This window comes from Corvus kubaryi, unplaced genomic scaffold, assembly GCF_017639235.1.
Source record: "Corvus kubaryi isolate FWS band 111438036 unplaced genomic scaffold, C.kubaryi_AGA036_p1.0 121, whole genome shotgun sequence".
NCBI classification, from domain to species: Eukaryota; Metazoa; Chordata; class Aves; order Passeriformes; family Corvidae; genus Corvus; species Corvus kubaryi.
The window spans coordinates 415,553-435,718 of NW_024580656.1; the positions used below are offsets into that span (position 1 = coordinate 415,553).

General features: G+C 64.7%; 1 protein-coding gene across 2 annotated transcripts; it reads right to left on the reverse strand.

The window, feature by feature from the left end:
* Window positions 1–1,232: 1,232 nt before the first annotated feature.
* ARID3A (AT-rich interaction domain 3A) lies at window positions 1,233–19,321 on the reverse strand. Of its 2 annotated transcripts, XM_042035150.1 has the most exons (9): window positions 18,956–19,317; window positions 16,780–17,724; window positions 15,923–16,238; window positions 4,618–4,690; window positions 3,332–3,515; window positions 2,898–3,145; window positions 2,287–2,583; window positions 2,122–2,208; window positions 1,233–1,993 (listed from the first exon to the last, which is right to left on the reverse strand). In XM_042035150.1, the coding sequence occupies exons 2-9, from the start codon at window positions 17,202–17,204 to the stop codon at window positions 1,788–1,790; spliced, it is 1,836 nt and encodes a 611-aa protein (XP_041891084.1). In that variant the 5' UTR covers window positions 17,205–17,724; window positions 18,956–19,317; the 3' UTR covers window positions 1,233–1,787. The 2 variants fall into 2 exon arrangements, with proteins under 2 accessions (XP_041891084.1, XP_041890993.1); XM_042035059.1 differs by having other exon boundaries at window positions 2,122–2,583; window positions 18,956–19,321.
* Between the last annotated feature and the right edge of the window lie 845 nt (window positions 19,322–20,166).

A 20,166-nucleotide genomic window follows, 5' to 3' on the forward strand; every position in this document is an offset into this window, starting at 1 on the left:
GGGGGAGGGCGGCGGCTGCAGCTGGGGCCGCTCCTTTAGTTTAATTTTCTCTCCAAAACCCTCCCCCGAAAAAACTGATTTAGGCTCTTTTTTTATTATTTTTAAATCGATATGCAAAAAAGAAAAATAAAGTGGAAAGTCACCCGCTCTCAAAAACAAAAATAAAGGGGGGGGAGGAGGGGCACGGAAAGGAGGGGAGGGAAAATAATTAAAACAACCCAAAACAACCCAAAATAGTGACTGTACAATGCAAAAAAAAATCACTAAGAAAATCTAAGCCCACCCTGGGCATAAAAATTCCCCCTTGGAATTTCTCCTTACGGGGAGCTGGGTTGGACCCCAACAGCAGCAGGAGCTGGACGGACCCTCCCAGGCCCTCCCCACCCCCTCCCCGAGGGTCCATGAAGCCACCAAGACCCCCCCACCCCACGGAGCCACCAAGGGGATTCCAGCAGGGAAAAAAAAAAAGGCAGAAAACAACAAAAACCAGCTGGAAAAACCCCAAATCCCCTGAGATCGCCACTTCCCCGAGTGAAAATAAAAAAAAAAAGGGGGGTGGGGGGGGGGGGGGGAGGTCCCACCAGCCTGGACCCCCCCCCCCAGGGCACCTGGGGAAGGGGGAAAAACCCTGTGCTCCAGGTGGGAACCTGAGAATGGAGATACCGAGGGGGGTGAGGGGGTTTCGGTATCGGGTTGGATTGTGTCTCACGCAGATGTGGGTTAATTTTTTTTTTTGGGGGGGGGGTGGGGGAAGGGGTGGGGAACGGTAAAAAAAAGAAAACGGAGATTGTGAGGCTTCAAATAAATCCTCAGGTCCTTCGGGTTCTCCGCGAGCTCCGGAGCGTCCTGCAGCCCCGAGCATCCCCATCCTCTGGATCCTGCTTATTTTTGGAGGAAATAAGCCCAAAGTGGCTTTAAACAGTAGTTTTATGCAGGGGGAGGAATAAAAATTAGGATTTGCCGGTGGGGGAAGGAGCAGAGCTGGACCCAACCACCGATAAGGAGAGGAGAAAGGAGATTCCAACTTTTTTCCAAGCTCCCATTTTCCCTGATGAAGACTAATATATATCATTTGCATGTTAAAAGTTTGATTCCTTTTTTTTTTTTCTTTTTAGAGAATAAAATAGAAGCTATTTACAACAAAACAATCAAAACCAACCTCTTAAAATCCTGCAGAGAGTGGAGTTCCCAAAACAAAGGAGGGAAAAGGATGGAAATGAATAAAATATCTCCCTATTTCCAATTTTTTTTTTTAGCATTTTTGGGTTTTTTTTTTTTTCCTTTAGAATTCCGGGGGGGTTTCGCTAGAGCTCGCGTCGGCAGGCGTCCGTGCGTCTGTCTGGAGGTAACACGAGTTAAAAAATAATAATAATTATAATAATAATAATAATAAATGTACAGTGCAAAGTGTGATGTGAGTGAGGTAAACGGTCCCGGAGCGGCGCAGCCGGACAGCCGGCGGCTCCGGCAAAACCCCCCGGGGCTAAAGCTTTTCTGCCTGGAAAAGGAAAATCCAACAACACGAGAACAAGGGCAGAGTCCAGCGAGACCCTGATGAGACCCCGGAGAAACCCTGGCAAGACCTCGGGCGAGACCCTTGGTGAGACTCCAGTGAGACCCTGGCGAGATCTCAGTGAAACCCTGGTGAGATCCCGGTGAAATCCTGTTGAGACCCAGAGAGACCCTGGCAAGACCTCGGGCAAGACCCTGGTGAGACCCCAGAAGGCCCCGGTGGCCCCGTCCCCCCACGGCCGCCGGTGCTGTGAGGGCTGCGAGGCTCTGGGGCGTTAAGGCGAAGCGCTGTTGGAGGTAGAGCTGGGGGGCACGGCCAGGCCGGCCGGGGCGGGGGCCACGTTCCCATCGCCGCCACCGCCGCTCCCCACCCCGCTGCCGCCGCTGCTCCGGCTGCTGCCGCCGTTGCCTTTGCTGTAGGCAGAGGAGGAGGAGGAAGAAGAGGAGGAGGAAGGGCCGGGTGTCTGAGCGAACAGCACACCTGGGGAGAGAGCGAGGGGCTGAGCCGCGGGGTGCCGTGGCCATGCCATGGAAGGGGGTGAAGGGAGGTGGGAGTGTGACCCGGAGCAGCCCCCACCCAGGGCAGTGGGGCCCGGGGGAGCCCCTCACCTGTGTAGACGATGCCGTTGATCTCCACGGACATGCTGATGCTGTTGGTGCCGTTGCTGCTGGTGGCAGCGGCGTCTGGGCGGTTCTCTGCCGGGGAGAGCCGCGTTACGGAGCCTGCCGGGGCCAGGGGCTCGGCCGGGGCGGGTGGCCGGGGCCGGCACTGACCTGGCGAGCGCGTGCCCTGGCTGTTGATGCGGATGCTCATGGGCAGCTGGGCCGTCATGGCCAGGAGGTTCTGCTGCAGCGCCCGCTGCATCAGCCGCTGCTGCTCGTCCGTCACCAGCGCCAGCTTCTTCTCCGGGGGCTCCCCCGACTCCAGCTTCTCCCGCAGCTGCTCCAGCGCCGCGGCCTGGGCGGCCGCCGCCACCTGCACCGCGGCCGCCTGCGCGGCCACCACCGGGTGCCCGGCCAGCGAGACCGGGAGCCGGCTGGGCATGGAGATGGGGATGGGAGAGTCCTCCTCTGCCGGGGGAGCAGGTGTCAGGGATGGGGGCACAGGGGTAGGTTGGTACCACCACCCCAGGGTGTCCCCGGCCCTGGCACAACAGTTTGGTGCCCTGCTGTGCCTCCAAAGGTCAGAGATTGGAATCAGGGTCCCCGGGCCGAGCCCTGGAGCCCAAGCAGGGGAGAGGAGCATCACCCCTCCGCCCACTTCCCCCAGCTCTGCCCCTTATTCCCAGTGCCAGGAGAGGGCTCAGCTTGTGGCCAGACCCTGTGGCAGCTGGACCCCGCAGCAGCCAAACCCTGGAGCACCCAGACCCCACAGCATCTTTTACCTTTCTTGATCTTCTGGCCCGGTGCGATGGCCCCGCCGTTGGTGGCAGATGCCAGCCCCAGCGCCGGCACTGGCAGCTTGGGCGAGGAGAGGAGGCCGTGGGTGCCGCCGGGCGAGTAGGCAAAGAGGGAGCCGCTGAAGCCCTGCCGCCGGCCCTCCCGCCGGTTGCTGTCGATGGCTGCCTGCAGCTCATTGGGGTTGCTCAGCCCACGCTTCTCACACTCGTAGGGGTACAGGTACTTCATGTACCTGCGGCCGGACGGGACACGGGCGGGGATGGTGAGGGTGACGCAGTGGCTGGGCACCCCTTCCCGTGTGCCACCCCATCGCTCCCCCCATCCCCACCGCTCCCACACAGAGCCCCCGTCCCCTGCACAGGGCAGAGGGACCCCCGAGGGCTCGCCCCTCTCCCCTCCCCTCCGAGCCCCCGCTCACTGGGTGCGCAGGGTGAAGGCCGCGCTGGTGATGGAGGTGGGCAGGCTCAGCCCCTTGGTGATCTCCCGCCACAGCTTCTTGTTGATGACCTCCACCAGACCCCCCTTCTCGGTCACCAGCGTGTACAGCATGTACAGGTCCAGCACCTGCTTGGCCATGATGGGGATCCGGTTCACGGGGGTCCCTGGGGAGCGGCGGGAGGAGAGAGCGGGTCTGGGGTGCTGCTTTCTTACCCGAAGTGGGGGCGCAGCTGCCGAGACCCCTGTGGGGCAGTAGAGGGGCTGGGGGACTCCTGCTCCTCCCTCCCCTTCCACTGTCCCCTTCTTTCCGCCCCCCCCCCGGGCCCTCCCGCTGAGATCAGCCCCGAACAAAGGAAACAGAAACTCGCAGTTTCCAGCCACAGCCCTGTCGTGGCCGAGCCGGTTCCTCGGGCTGAGCCGGCACTGGGCAACGCGAGTTATTTATAACGGGGGCGGCACAACCCGGCTGTGGCGGCCTCCCATGAGCCAGGAGGCTCATCCCTCCAGCTGGGGAGGGGGCTGGCAGCACCTGCTCCCTCATGGGGGTCCCTCCCCTCCCAACCCTGTGGTGAGGGGGTGCTCTGGGGGACCCCAAGGGATGAAGGTGGGGTGACCCCAGGGGATGCAGGCGAGGGGACTTCATGGGATACAGGCAGGGGATGGGACACAGCCAGGGGAACCCTGGGGGACCCAGCCAGCAGCCCCAGCCCCCCCCCCGCAGGCACACGTGCCTTCCCAGTGCCGTCTGACAAAGGGCCGGAGCCAGCCCTGTGTCAGCACTTCCAGCGCTGTTTTCCACGCGGGAATCAGACCCTCGAGCAGGAGCACGCTTGGCTTTCAGCCCTTCCCACCCCCGGCCCCCCACCGTGGCCTCTCCCCAGGCAGAGAGAGGGTGCAGAGAGGGGCTTTGAACTCTGCAATAACCCAGGGCATGGGCAGAGGGGGTGCACAGCCAGGGGTGTTTCGTTGGTAGTGGGACCCTGTGGGGAGGGGCTGCAGGTCTGGGTGTGGTGGGTGCAGGTAGGGGGGTGAGGGGGGGCCGCAGGCGCTGGATCCAGCCCAGCAGGTTTGACCCTGCTGTGCTGAGGGGTTAAAGATTAACCAGCAGCTCAGCCGGAGCCGTGACCTCGGGGCAGTAATGAGGGGCGAGGAAATGAGCCCCCGGCCCTGGGGGGGATGTGGGGGGTGCAAGGTGGGTGTGGTGGAGCAGGGTGGGACACAGAGTGGACGAGGGGGCACAAGGTGGACACACAGCTGGGGACTCACCTCGCTTCTGCATGAAACTGAAGAGGTCATCCAGGAACTCCTTCCTCCTGGGGTCACCATCCAGCTCGTACAGCTGCAGAAGAGAGAGATGCTCAGAAACCCCCTTAATCCATGTGTCCCCCCACCTGAGACCCCCGGCTTCCACTGCAGCAGCCCTGTGGCTCACAGAACACCAAATGGCTCGGGGGGTCCCTACATGGGATCAGGGGGTTCCTGTGGCTTGGGCTGACCTGCGCCTGAGCTCTGCTGTGCCATTCCCTGCCTGCCCTGCTCGGAGCTCAGCTCCGGAATGCCGGTGCTGGGATCACAGCTGGAGTGGCTCCCAGGCTGCCAACACCGTGCTCGGCCCCGGCTCCTCCCGGGAACGCTGATCCCGGTTATTTTTAGCATCCACTGCCTGCTCAGCACAGCAGCGCTTCAGCATGGTCCCTCCTCCACACTCAGGGTGCCACAGAGAGCCACAGCCGGGAGCCAGTGGTGGGAGCTAGTGCCTTGTGTGCCTTGGCATGAGCTCGTGGTGCCTTGGCATGAGCTTGTGTGCCATGGCACTGCAAGGACGTGTCCTGCACCGGGACAGGCAGAGCTGGGCCAGGCTCCAACACGCTGCACCTCAAGCACCACCTCTGCTGGGGCATCTTCAGCTGGGACCCCCCACCCCGGCACATTCCTGCCTGATTTATGGCGCAGGATCTGCCGGTTGGAGCGCCCGGCACGCTGGAGGCACGCACCACACCATGCCGTGCGGCCTCTCCTGAAGCCCAGCACCGTTTCTGCCTGGAGGCTGGTGGATAATCCCCCCCCATCCCGGGAAGGGTGATGGAGCAGGGGCTGTGGGGGCAGGTGTTGCCCCAGGGGTGGCCACCACAGCTCTGCTTCTCTCAATGACAACTCTGAACAACTGCCAGTGGGGCCGGGGGGCAGGGAGGGGCCTATAAATACCCCCCCATAATATGCCAGGCACGCACTGCAGGGCCACCGCTGCCGGTCACTGGGTCACCCATGGGCCCACTCCCTCCATGGCTACGCCCTGCGGCACCAGGACCGTGGGCAGGTGGATGGGTGGGCATCATCCTGGCTGTACTCGAGGGGCTTGAGCCCCCTCCTCCTGCCACCCTGCAGGGAGGATCCGGATCCTGCAGGGCCGGACTCGCCCGCCGGCACCGATCAAAGGGATCAATGGGGCCGCATGATAAGCAGGGCCATAAACCCCCCCAGTTCCCCTGGGAAACTCAGCAGGCGCGACCAGCCCCTTGCACACCCCCAGGGGAAGGGCAGGAGCCACCGGCACCACCAGCACCACCGGCAGAGACCCTCAAAGCCCCCCTCCCACCCCAGCGCCCACAGTGGGACTGTGGTGTGGGGGGAGTGAGCCATGGCACAGAAGCACCACCATAGTTTTTGGGGCTGAGCTGCACCAGCTGCTCGTGCTGGCTGAGGGATGTTGGGCCAGCGCCAATCCAGCCTCCCCCGTTTCCTTGAGTGGCTCTGCACACAGAGAAAGGGCTTCCCCGGCGCCTGATCCTGCGGGGTGCGGAACCATCCTGGGGAAGCGCCAAACATGCCGGTTCATCCACTGCCGAGACCCTCGGGGCCGTGATCCCCGCCCTGGGCTCAGTCCTGAGGGGAATGGACACGTTTAAGAGGATGAAAGAAAATTAACCGTCAGCTGAGGAGAGCGTGGCCAGTCAGGACAGGGGATTAGTGGCCGCAGCAGGCAGCTGCCCCGTGTACCGTCCTTCCACCAGCCCCGGTGGTCCCATGCCAAGCTCAGCTGGCTGTGGCCACTCTCACCCCTGCCCAACTGGGATGAAGCCACGGGGGTCCCCAGGGACGGCGGGCAGAGGGATCCCCGTTCTTGCCCAGTGACCTCACAGCCCTGCCAGCACCCCTGCCACGGCTGCCGGGCAAAGGATGTTGCACAAGCTGCTGCTGGAAGTTACTGGTGAGACTTCGACAGCTTCGCTGCACTTGGCAGTTGCTCACTGACCACTGCAGTGCCAAACTGAGAAAGACGCTCCCCATGGGACCCCCCAAACCCTGGTTTAGCTCTGCCACTGCCAGCAGAACCAACTGCCAGTGACGGGCACCTGCCCAGGGTGCTCATCCGGCAGTGAGGTGAGGACATGCCCAGCCATAGCCGGGACATGCCTGGTGTGCACTGTGGTGTGTGACAGAGTGGCATTTGCCGAGCTGCCCCAATCCTCCCTTACCACCCCTGTTCCCCCTCGCCCCCGAGCACAGGCAGGACGCGGAAGGGGACAGAGACGAGTGACTCCTCGCAGGATTTCCTTGCATTGACGCCATCGGCAGCCAACGGCAAAGCAGCCGGCGCCCCATGAGCCCCAACGGCAGCGCAGGACAGCTGGGACAGCGGGGCTCAAAATGCAAATTGAGGAACAGAAACGTTCTGGTTTCGGCAGCATGCGAAACCCAGCACGCAGCTGAGCTTGGCACAGGCTGGCGGCTGCTGGCACTGCTGCACTGAAATCAGCAGGTGCTGAGTCTTGTGCCTGCTTGGTGCTGATCCCTGCCCTGCCCGTGCCTGTGCCCTGCCTCCTGCTCTCAGCCCTGGTTTCTGCTCAGCTCAAAGCCGGTTCCTCGCGGCGTCTCGGTGCTCGGTGCAAAGGTACCGGTGAGCAGGAGCTGCAGGCAAGGCCGCCCTGCGCCACTGAGTCAATACATTTATGTTTCGTAATTAGGGAGGTGGAAACAACTTAATCCATAATGCAGCTGCCCCAGGAATATCCTCTTACTGTGGGGTCCCCATGGCAGGGTGCAGTGCCGGGGACGCTGCAGCACAGCCACCCCAGCCTGGCTGGGGAGGGGGCAGGAGATGGCCCCCACCTCCCCGAGAGTTCCCTGGGCTGGGGGGGGGATGTGACTCCATGCACCCAGTGCTCCCAGTGCTGACCTACCCCAGGGTGAATGCTCGATGCCAGCGGCACGGCTGGCTCTGGCCACAGTGTCCGGCCCACCTGGCTGCAGCGCAGCCCCCTCGGCCCCGGCCCCCGGCCGGCTGAGGACACGGAGCCAGATGGCTGTTGCCAGCAGATCTATAATTAAGTGGAGGAGGAATTAGGCAGGCGGTGGGCGGGTGGCCCTGACCCCGGCCCAGCGCCCCGGCAGGATGCCGGCCCGGCGTTTGGTGTGGATGACCGGATTAATGTTTCAAACCAGATTACAGGAAAATCCCAACCCGCTGGCTTTCAAAGGGCGGGCGGGAGGCGGCCCCTTGGCAATGCCAGGAATGCGGGAGAGCCCTCGGCACGGGCGCGGTGCGTGCCGGGGGTCCGACCTCCTCCCGAGCTGGGGCAAGAGGGGCAATTACAAGCAGGAGGAGAAGCGCCATTTCACAAGGCTCCGGGAATGCCGGGGGTCATGCTGGTGCCAGGCAAATCTCCCCTTCGGCAGCAGTCCCTTGTCTGCCCCATGAAGCATCCGTGTTCCTGCATCCCACGTCCGAGTTAAAAACACCTCCCCTTCCCCCCCGCTCCGTTCCGGGTTTTCAGGCCTCGGGGATTAATTTTCAAGTTTCTTTTCCATCGCCAGGAAGTGGCAACACTCTCGGTTTTCCTCCTTCTCTCCGAAACCGGTTTGGGACGTGCACACCGTGACGTGAGCCGGGACTGGGGACAGACCCAAGGGCCACTGCAGCAGGGAGGGGGGCTGGTGGCAGCCTCCACCTTCCAGGAGCTAAACGCCCCCAAATTCCTGTATTTAAGGAAAAAACACAACGCAGGCAGCGGCGGGGAGAGCCCACCCTGTCTCAGCAGGTAGCAGGGCCAGGGGTGACAGGCTGAGGGGCTACTTCTCTCCTTTTCTTTCCTTCCTTCCTCTGGCAGCCCCCGGGGATGCATCCCTTTGTCCCGCGGACAGCCGAGGGGCCACGCCGGGCGGGGGAAGAGCCCGCGCACACTAACGAGTTCTTTAACGAAGAATAAACACATTTATGGCGCGTTTCCCGTCCCACTCCCAGCCCATACACAGCCCCCGGCCTCTGGCATGCCAGGACCCGCAGTGGGGTCGGAGAGGGCACTTATTCAGAAAAAGAAAGTCATTTGTAAAAACCAGAGCGAAGGATTTGGCGAGGGCCCCGGGCTGCGGCGTTTCGGAGGCACTGGGGACGTGATTTCCCGTAAGGCGATGGCTGACTCAGGGCTGGGGGTGCCCGAGGCAGCAGCCCCTCTCCAAGCACGGCCTCCCCGGCGTGGGGTGCAGGGTTTGCTGTGGCAAATCCCTCCCAGTGAAGGGCAAAGGGAGTGTCCAGCCCCGGAGCAGATTCCTACGCAGATAAAGCACTCGGCTTAGGTACGGGTCACCCCCGGCTGTCCCCATCCCTAATCCCCTGCGAGCCCCCCAGGGCACAGCCCCCCGTGGGAAGGGGCTGCTGGGGACAGGGACGTGTGTGCCCCCTGCCCAAAATCCTCCAACACCTTGCTCGTGGGGGATGTGCTGGCGGGAGCCTCGCCCACATACGGCCAGGGCCGGCGGTGACTCCACTGACCGGCCCGGCGGGATTCCTGCCTGGGCTGGGGGGCCGCTTCCGCGGCGGCAGCTGGGGAGGGGGCCCGGGAGCTTCCCGTCGGCACCATTGTTCACACCAGTTCCCAGCTTTGTCCCCTCCGTGGGGGACACGGCCCGACCGCAGGTGCCTCTTTGCACCAGCGCCTCCTGCTCGGGCTGGGGGACCCGGTGGGCAAAGGAGCCATCGGTGCTCTCGTGGTTCAGTGACAAACCCAGTCCCGATCCCCCGCCATCGGCCCGGAAATCTGGGGGCCCCTGAGACCAGCCGGGCTTCCCCCGGTGCCCACCTCCTCCCCACACAGGCTGGAGGAAGGAGTCATGCGGGTGACCCCGGGGGTACGCGGGCGGCGTCACGGCACGGCGGGTGTCCCGGCGGGTGTCCCGGCACGGCGGGTGTCCCCGAGCTGCGGAGGGGACGCTGAAAGGGCGAATTAGTCACCGTTTAACCTCCCTGACCCCCCATTGTCCGTGTGCTGTCGGCCGCCCTCCCCACCGCGGCACGGGCCGCTGTGCCCAGCCAGCCGGCAGCTCCCAGGATCCGTGTCCCTGCCGCGGGCCCGACTGACACCAGCTCCCGGGACGGCTGTGCCGCTGCTGTTTGCTCCCTTCCCGCAGAGGAGGAAGCGATTCCTGCTGCCGTGGCGTTTCCAATGGCAGTTCACTGCTGGGCGGCAGCGTGCCAGGCTCTCGCTGGAATCAAAACTGGTTCCGTGTCTGAACGCGGACGTGTGGCACAGGCTGATGAGGGGTCACGGGACGGGGAGCTGGGGTGCTGGGGCTGCTCCCCTGGCTGGGCCAAGCCGCTGGCTAGATGGGAGCTGGGCCGGCAGCGGTGGCTCTCCCGGCCCTTGCCGTGTGCGTGCTGGTGCATGCCCTTGACACATGCTTGCTATCACACTGGACCTTGTACAAATATTAATCCAGCGGAGTCAGGCGCTGTTGAGAAAGCTCGTCCAAGGAAGGACACCAGGCCAGCACAGCTCCCGCCACCGGGCAGAGCCAGGGGAGGCAGCTGAGTCGGAGCCACGCAGCACGGAGCTGGGAAAACGTGGCCAGCCAACTCAAAACTCTTGGGGCACCTGGTGAGCCCCCAGTTTGGGTCATTCCTCCTGCGTGACTCCCAAGCCTGCTGGGGTGAAGCCCCCGAGGGCTGGAGGGCCAAGACCCTCATTCGGGACCTGACCCGGGTGCGGTGTCAGCAGCGGCAGCAGTGAGGCCGGGAAGCCAAGACGGGGGTTTAAATTCCACCATATGTAAATGATCGTCTTAGAAGGGGATCGCGGTAAGCCCCGGCAGATGAGTCACCGGGGCTTCCACCGCCTGCTGGGATTTGGCTAATTGCAAATCTGTTCCTGAAATGCGAGGTCCTGCACCTCTGCCCTCCGTCCGCACCCAGGGGTCCTGCGGGTGGGGCCAGGGTGCATGGAACCCCTGGGAACACCACTGAGGAGCTGCTGGAGGAGCTGGAAGGGGTCCAGCAGCCGCAGATGGGGTTGACAGGAGCCAGCTGTGGGCTGTCAGCCCCGGGAACCATCACCGCTGAGCTGCTTCAGCACCGCTGAAACCTCATGGCTTTCTCGCACTGAGGGGAGGGGGGTGGTGGTGGTCACTGTGGTGGCACCAGAGTGACAGACCCCATCCCACTGTGGCACCCGAGCAGGTGGCAGTGTGGGACAGCATGTCCCAGGTGCTGGAATCTCCAACATCAAGCGCTGGTGCCCAAGTTGGAGGCTCCACAGTGGATGTGGGCAGGTGGGGAAACGGAGGCAGGAGGTGAAGCCCTTTGCTGAAGGAGTTTAGGGCTTGTACCTGCCTGGGTGCTCCCACTGCCGCCTGTACCAGGGTGAGACCCTGAGCCAGCTGCTGTGGGGGGACAGGGAAGCCCTTTGCCAAAGGACTGTTGCCACAGAACTGACACGGCCACACCCTCCTCAGGGGTGAGCCCTGGCCTCCAGCAGCCCCAGCCACAGGGTGGATTATCCTGAGCTCCAGCCAGAGCGGGAACCCAGGCCCAGGCAGATTAAGTGACCGATGGGAAGGGTCAGGGAGCAGGTCAGGAGCTGGTCCAGGAGCTCCACCCTGAGCCCCCAGTCTGGCTGCCCCAGGGGCTCGGAGCAGGGGGCCCCCCTGGCCCCAAACCACCCCCAGCCCTGGCCCCTGATTGCAGCACGTCCGGCTGGGCCCTGGGACCAGCTACCATTTCTCCTGTGGTTTGGGCCAGAAATAGGGCGATGGAGCAATGCTGCCCTTGCCCAACGCCGTGGTGGGGGCGGGGGGCTCTGCTGACAAAGGCCCCGCTCCCTGCGCCACTCTTTTCTTTTTTTTTTTGCCTTTTAAATAAACCCTGTTAGTTCAGCTGTGCCGAGAGGGGAGGCGGCCGCCACCTCCGCAGCCCTTGAGTCAGCCCGGGGGGCTGGGGTGTGGAGGGAGTGGGACTCTGGGAGGGCCAGGGGTGGGGGGAAATGAGGCTCTGGGGGGGTCAAAGCATGGGGGGAATTGGGGCTTTAGGGGGACACAAGCAGGCTGTGGGGAGCCAGCCCAGCTCCCAAGACAATGGGTGTCAGGAGCACGGTCCAGCTGGGTACCTGGAGCAGGAAGGATGTGTCACCCTGTCCCTCGACCTCGTTAATCATCCTGGGTCTTGCTGGGAGAAATGGCTTCATGGGTGCCGAAATGCCGGGACCAGCACCTGTGAGCACCCAGGCGTCTGGCTGGGGGAGGCACTTGGCGGCTAAGCCGCTCTCGCCGAGAAGTCCCTGACCTCTGGCCAGGGATCTGGTGGGATTACAGCCCCGGGAATGCTCCCTGAGCACTATGAGCCAATTACTGTGCTGGATCCCTGGCTGGGAGCACCCCTTGGCAGGCTGGGCAGTGGTGTGGGGTGAGAGAGGCGATGGCTGAGCATGGGCTGAGGGGAAAGGACGCAGCCCTGTTCCTGGGAGGGGTCCACCGGTGACTCCCCCACTGCTCTCAAAGTCCTGTCCTGCTCAGGTCCCCTCTTGTCTGCGTTATCTGCTGCTGGCCTGGCCAGGCACCACAATCACCTCCCCGGCAGAGCAGCGCCCAACCGGGGGCCCCAGGGCACTCCCCATTATCTGGGAGTCAAACTGCCTCCGGGTGGGGGACGGTGGCCCCCGGCCATGTGATGACACTCGGGTCCCCCTTCCCTGCGCAGGGGGCCCCTCGCCCTCCCCGGGGGCGGCTCATCCGCTCGGCTGGCTAATGCAATAAAGCTCTAATCAATATTTTAAAGAAAGTAAATGGACCCTCCCGCCCTCGTTAAGAGGCCACGGGGCCCCCGCGCTGGCCCCACGCCCCCAGCTGGCTTTGGGCTTTGAAAAGGAGAATAATCCACGGGAGAAAGGGGTTCAGAGGGGATCCCCCCATGCCTTAATCAGCTCCTGGGGATTCAGAGGAGGTATGGGCTCTCTGCTCCTCCAGACCCTCCTGGAAAATCCCAGCTCCACCAGCCATGTGCGTGGGGCCAGTCTGGGAGGAGGGGGGTCCAGTTTCACCCACCCCCGCAGCCCTTCCGAGGTTGCCGAGTTGCTTTCGGTTTATTTTTCCCCCACCGCTGCACTTTGAAACGCCGTATCTCGGGGTGTGCTGCACCGCACAAGATAAGGGCTGAGGTTTCTGCGCCCATGTGCCACTGGCACGGCTCAGATGTCCCCAAGACAAGAAAACTCTTGCCCTACTAAAGCACCAGCACCCCTCGAAACCCCCCAGCTGGCACAGCCTCCCACCAGCTTAAATCCTTCCTGACTTCTTAAATCCTTCCTGAAGCAGAAATGGGGGGGTTAAACATCAACCTGAGGCAGCCACAGTGGGACACCCCAAAAGGGAGCACCCAAAATGGAGAACCCCAGAGGGAGCCCGGTGGCTGCTGCAGCCGGGTGAACGCAGGGAGATGGATTCCTCGAGCTCCCGTGACGTGGGACGGGGTACCGGCGTGCAGGGTGCCCATGCCTGAGGGAGCACCGGCAGCACAGGAAACTCCAAAAGGGGCAGAAGCCGGAAACTCCAGCTCCAGGGGCTGCCACCGCACCAGGGGCTCCCACTCCTGGTATTAGTGGGACACAGTAATAGCAATAATGAAACAGAAAGATCAGAGGAGGGATCTTGGGGGGCAGCAGCAGCAGAGCCTCCACAGTGCTGGGGTACAGAACTCAGCAGTTTTACCGCCAGCAGCTCCTTGCTAATGGCAGGAAGCTTGCTGGAATTTTAGCCATTTCCCGTGGGGAGCCTCTTCCCACCCAGAAAATGCCCCCTTTTCCCCCCCTGAGGAGCCACGGTGCCCTCGGCAGCCGCTGCCCCCGAGTCCTGTGTTGTGCTGGGGGCTCCTTTGTTCTGCTGCCCGCGCCGGCAGCGCCCGGGTCAGGCGGAGCTGACCTCTGCCTGTGCAGTAGCCGTCCCTGGGGATGGGGAGGTGCCACGCGCCGGCTCCCTAACCTCCCTCACCTCCATAACTCTTCCTCACGCCCTCCCCTTCCTCCTCCCTTGAACTGGGCCCCCTCCTCCTCTCTCTGGCCCCCCACGGCTCAGCCGAGCACCAGTTCACAGGAATCTGTCCCAGATGGGTCAATAAAACCTGGCAGTGGAGGATGGGGACAGCTCCCGGCTGTGGGGGTTTGGGTGTGGAGACAGGCACAGGGGCTTGGATGACAGCACTGCCCGGTGAGGACGGTGTCCTCGAGAGACCCACGGGCCAAGGATGCTGGCAGCACCACCACAACCGGAGCTGAATCCAAATGGTAGCTGCAGGGAGAGCTGGACAGCCAGGGGAAGCATCAGGGGTGGTGGGGGAGCTGGAGTGCTGCCAGTGCTGAGGAGCTCCTTGGCAAAAATAGAAAGGAACCCCAAAAGAGCCTGTCCCTCACAGAGCAGGCACTGGCACAGCCACACGCAGCACCGCGTCTCTGCTGGCTCACTCACACAGGGATCCTGCTGTGCTCCAGCACCCTGGAGCTGCCGGGGTTCCCCCTAAGGCGCCTCCGCCCCAGCGAGGAGCGGGGATGGGGTACGGCATCCTCTGCCCCGCGCTGCCCTCGCTGTTTACATTCCTGCTGCTCCTTCCCAGGCCGCGCCAGCTGGGCTGGGATGGAGCCCGGCGGCACGCGCTGGAGGCCGGCCAGGAGGAGCTCCCGGCCAGCACCGGCTGCGCCAGCAACCCCCTGGCCCCAGTCCAGCGGCCGCGATCCAAGCGCGGTCGTGCGGGCTGACGTGCCGGGGAAAGCCTCTCCGGGCCCGGCGCGTCGCCTCCGCTCCTCCGCCCACGGAGGCTTTCCAACCCCCTCTGGCTGCTTCCATGATTCACCACCGTGCCAGGCTCTTCCCGGCGACCCCGGGAAGCGACATGGAGGGAGAGGGGGTGCTCAACCCATTTTGCCAGCACAGCTTGGGGGGCAGGGGAAATGCTGGGACCTGGCAGAGGCTACAGCCTGGACTAGGGCACTGACACACTGACAAACAGGAAGATCAGAGCTGCGGTATTGAAAAGCCTTTTCACAGCTACAAGCTCAGGGCCCTGGCCCCTTGCTCCCCGGCAGCAGGAAGCATGAGAGAGAGAGAAACCACAAGAAGAGAAGGCGTCATGGGTGCAGCGGCACAAGGGATGCGCGGGGCAGGAGCATCCCTCTATCGCGCAGCCAGGTGGAAGCATCCTACTATCCCCACAGCTGGGCAGGAGCACAACACCATCCCCACAGCTGGACAGAAGCATAACACCATCTCCACAGCTGGGCAGGAGCATCCCTCCATCCCCACAGCTGGAGAGGAGCACCACATTGTCCCCACGGCTGGGCAGGAGCATCCCTCCATCCCCGCAGCCGAGCAGTGCCAGGAGGACAGTCACACATTCCATGCTTGCTGGTGCTCCCTCTGCCAGCCCTGTTCTAAGCCTGCCCACATCCAGATGTGCTGGCAGATCCCAGCAGCCCCTTCCCCCATTTTGGAAGGGATGTGACAGCCTCCTGAAGGCGAAGGGGCAGAGGTGGTCGCATCCCTCCTGAAAGGCCACCATGCCCCGGCCGCTCCATCTGGGTCCCATCTGCTGCTGCTGGTCCTGCCCCTTCCCCCAGCCCCAAACTCCGATGTATTTAAGCACACATCAAAGGTGCCGGGCGGTCCCTGGGGAGCCCCGGCTCCAGCACGTTTTCTTCTGTTAGTGAGAGCGGAGCGCAGCCAGCTCTGGCACCGGGAGAGTGGGAACGTGCTGGCCTTGTTGCCTGGGGAAGGCAATGAAGGGGGCAGCCAGGTGCTTTCACTCTTCAATGGCATTTTGGCAGTGGCAGGGGGGCAGCTCTGCCCCCCACCAAGCATTCACGGGGCCAGAATTATCCTGCCAGGCATCACCTCTGCAGTGACGGTGATGGGACACAGACAGGTCCCTGCGGAAAATGGCTTGGGGAGGTGGAGAAAAGGAAAACCAAGAATCCTGTCAGATTTTCAAGTTGGGGGCGATTTTTTCATAATTTTCAGCAAGAATCCTCCCAGCTCCCTGCAGCAAACCCCATTGCACTGTCTGCATGTGCTGGAACAACCCGGACACAGGATCCACTCAGAGCCACCCAACCAGGGAGGGGGCAAGACTGAGCCCAGCACTAAAACCCCAGAGAAATCCCACGCATTCCTAATGACAACAGCAGCCGGATCTGAGGAGAACACTGCCGGAGGCGGCACTGCCAGAGGCACCTCCCCACACTCGCGAGGACACACGGAGGCACAGGAGCAGGGAGAGGGATGGTACGGCAGGGATACGCATGTCTCAGTGGGCACATACCTGCTTGAACTGCTCCTCGTAGGTCCAGTCGCCGTGGTCAGGTGCCGGTGGCGGGGGCTGCGCGTGGCCCAGGCCTGGGGGCAGCCGCTCCTGTCCCCCCGGCAGCCGTGGTGGCTCCCCCCGGTAGTGCTGGGGCGCTGGGGGCTTGCGGAGCAGCAGGGATCCCGCGCCCGCCCGCACCGCCTCTGCTGAGCTGAGCCCTTCCTCTCCCATGTCTTCTTCTTCCTCATAGTCTTCCTCTTCCTCCTCCTCTTCTTCTTCCTCTTCCTCCTCACCCAGGTCCTCTTCGAAGTCATCTTCATCCCATTTGCCCTTTCTGGAACCAGGGGGAGAGGAGAGGTTTGGTTCCATGCTGGTTCCCAAGGTCCATCCCTCTCCCCTCCCCAGCTGTGGGGCTGGGACCACACACCCAGCACACAGCGGAGCCCCGGTACAGCCCATTGGCAGGGGCAGCTCTGCGGGGCCTGGCCGGCCCCTGGCATCCCAGGAGCAGCTCCGCCACGGAGCTCTGCCAGATGGCTCCTGGCCGGGCCCTGCCCTGGGAGGATGCATGCTGGAGGCAGCTGAGGGTCCTGCATAATTTAACGCCAGCCCGGCGTCCTCTGTCACAGCCCCACGCAGCTCCTGGGCAGAGATGGGATGTCGTGCCAGCCCAGCACGAGGAATCACGGCCACAGAGCTGAGCCGCTGCTCTCAGCACCTCCTGCTCTGGAATATCCCGGTGGCTCTAACCCACAACCTGCCCCAAGCTGCAGGATCCCCGCAGCCTCCCCAGCACGCTGTGCCCAAACCCACCAGTGCTGTGCCACTTCCCTGCCCTTTCCCCAAACCCATGAGAGCTGCCTGAGTACACTCACAGGTCCTCCTCCTCCTCCTCAGAGCCCATCTCCTGCTGGTACCCGCCATCTTCCTCCTCCTCGCCGCGCTCCTCCTCTTCCTCCTCCTCAGAGGCCTGGCTCTCGTCCGACAGCCCCGGGCTGGGTGAGTGGCTGAGGCCAGCGGCGGCCGCCCGCATGGCAGCCAGGGCGGCCATCTGTGCCCGCTGGATGTGCGCGCTCTCAGGCTCCGCTCCCTCCTCCGCAGGCGCCGGGGCCGGATCCTGCCCACGGCCCCGTGCTGGGGTGCTGACAGGGGGCTGCCCTGGAGGCTGCGAGGGCTGCGCTGGGGGGGACGTGGAGCGCAGCGGCTGCTGCTGCTGCTCCTGCTGCCGCGCTTCCAGTGCCTGCTGCAGCCGCGCACGCTGCTGCCGCTGCAGGTTCTCCATCACCGCCTGCAGCTTCATGGCTCTGCCGGCAGGCGGGGGATCCCCGGGGGGGCGGGGGGCGATGCACCCAGGGGGCAGTGCCCGGGGGGCAGTGCCCGGCAGGCTGCCGCGCTCCAGCGGGGCTGGGGGCCAAAGCTGGGCAGTGCCGGGGGGGGCAGCCCTAGAGGGGGCTGCCAGGGGGGTGGGGGCAGCGCCGTCGGGGTGTTAGGGCAGGATTTGACACTGGGCCAGGAAACGAGGACGCGCCCCTTGACCCCTCTCAGGCTTGGCCCGATGTCTCCTTTGCTTGAGGGCTGCGGCGTGTTGCAGGCTCGGTGCTGCCCGTTGGGATTGGGGTGCTGCCGTTGTTGGGGGGAGTGTCCCAGGCAGGCTCCAAAACTCCTCCTCAGGCTCAGCAGGCAGCAACTGCAGCACGGCACATCACCCCTTCCCTTGCAGACCTGGCACTTTCTGGGGGTGACAGCCTCAGGGTCTCCTGCTCACAGCTGGTGTCCCTAATCCTCAGCCGAGTCGGTGTCCGGCAGGCGTTGGCGCAAACCTGTGGGACAAGTAGAGCAGAGGGTCAGCGGAGCTGTGGGCAGGAGCCGGCGAGCAAGAAGGAGTTAAAGACAGTGCAGGAGCCTCATTAATCTCGAGCTAATGAGATAGGACGGCCGGGCCTGCTGCTGGAGGGGGAAGGGGCCTGCCGGACCCGATAGCCTTGCCCGGCCCTGCAGGCAGCGGATACCGGTGGACCCGCGCCCGCAGATAACAGGCTTTGGAGAGAGACGCCCACCGGGTCCCCCGCAGGGGACAAGGCCATCCCCACCAGGGACACACCACGTGGGGAGCACTGGGCTCATCGTGAAGGCACTGGGGCGTGGGCACCACTGGGGTCTGCACTGCACAGTGGAGGGGCCCCAAAGTGCCCCGGGGCAGATCCCAGGGGATGGGCAGGCAGAGCCTTGAAACCCTGGCAAACAGGCTCTGCCAACCGCCCGCAAAAGCCCCCCTGCTCCCCTTCCCTGGGGGCCGGGGGCCCTCTGAGGCAACGTGAGGCTGTGAGCAGCTCTGCTTTGCCCCACTGGAAAACACCGGAGAGATCAGCACATTACAGCTGGGCCCTACGGAACCCCCACGCCCCAGCACCCTGGTCTGGACCCCCTTAGCACTGAGCTCCCCAAGCCCCGGTGTGGCCAGCAGCCCCTGTGGCCAGCCAGTTCTCAGTTGTGACCTCTCCTGCGCTGAGGGCAGGGAGGGAGCTCACCGCAGCACCGCGGCCGTGCCGTATACGGGCAAACCCCGTTTCAGCTGCCCGTGCAGCGCGCACACCGCCAGACCCTCCCGGGGACTGACCCGGGGGCCGGACCCAGGGGCTGCGGGGCCAGGACAGCCGGTGGCGCGCAGGGGCCGGCAGCTACGCCACGATCCCGCGCATTCTGGAAAGAGGAACCTGCTACCAGTGTGGGCCGGGGCCGCGGACGATCGGGCGGGAGCCGCTTCCCCCACGCCTTGCCGCGGCTGCATCCGGCTCCCAGCCCGGCCGCGCTGGGCTCACGCTACGGACGGACACGTCGCCACCGCCACGGCACCTCAGTAGCCACCGCCTCCACCGGAGAGCCAGCAGAGGCGCGGCACAAGTGGGCCAGCACTGCCCGTGCCTCAGTTTCCTCTCCTCTACTCTGATCATCTCCGTCTCGCCCGCACGGAGGGGAGGTCGGAGCAGGGACACTCCCCGCCCCGGAGCAGCCGCTCACCAGCCGTGGCCGCGCTCCTGCCCCGCACCGCACCTGAATCCCGTCCCCTGCGCCATCCACGAGCGAACCGGAGCGAGACCGACCCGGGCACGTGCTCCTCGTTGCCGCTGTGGCTCTGCCTGGCCACGACTCCCCGAGTGACTCGGTGCCAGCACCAGGTGTGGAGCTGCCTCCTCGAGCACCGCGGGCCGTGGCCGCGCCGGAGCCACGCTGCCACTTCTCCGCAGGGAAGCCGGAGTGGTGAGGCCACAGCCAGGGCCCCTTGGCACCCCGGCCCGGCGGCCACGGTGACCTTGAGCCGTGCCCCTTTGTCCCTCCGGCCGCTCGGGGCCACGGGGCCCGGTGCGTCCCTGCCGTGGGGCGGTGACGGGGGTCCCGCGAGGGATTCGGGGCGGCGTCACCCGCGTCCCCGGGGCAGGCGCTCGGGAGCGACAGCGGCTAAAAATAGGCAGCCGGGGGTGTGACGGACGGGCCTTTGTGCCACCGACACCGGGGATGGGCTGGCCGCTGCCGGACACCCCCAGGCGGGCTCCCGACACTGCCGGGAAGGGCTCCGGGGCTGTCGTGGAGGCTGAGTGAGGAAAAGGAGGAGGAGGACAGGGAGGCCGGGCCCAGTGGGTGCCGTTCCCGGGGACGGACGGAGCTGGGGACGCCGCGGGAGGGAGCCCCGGGCGGACAAGAGTCCCGTCCCCGAAACTGAGCCCGGCCCCGCTCCCGGCGGCACGTGGCACCGGCGGCCCTCAGAAGGACCGGGCACGGAGGCGGCGGGGCCCGGATGGGCCCTGGCCCCGCAAACGGGGGGAAACGGGCGCCCCCGACACGGAGAGGCGAGCCTGGATCGGCCCGGCCCGGCTCCTCCGCCGTCCGGACCCCGGGAGACCGCGGGCCTGGGGGGGGGGGCACAGGGCGGGGCCACGGGGTTCTGCCCGGCCCGGACAGCAGCGCCCGGGGAGAACGGAGAGTCCAGGCCGGGAACGGCCGCGGGGGAAGAACCCCAGCCCCGCGTGGGGGAGGCGGCCGATAACCGGCCCCGCGGGGGGAGGGGGCGCCGCGCTCCCGCCCAGCACCGGCAGTGGAGGGCCCAGCCCACCTCGGAGAGGCGGCCGGTCCTGGGCTCTGGTCCCCGGTCCCGGCCCCGGTCCCGCCCAGTCCCCGACTCCCGGTCCCGGCCGCGGCCGGGGTCCCGGTCTCGGTGCCGATCCCATCCGCGGGAGCGGTGCGGCGGCGCGTTCCCCTTACCCGGT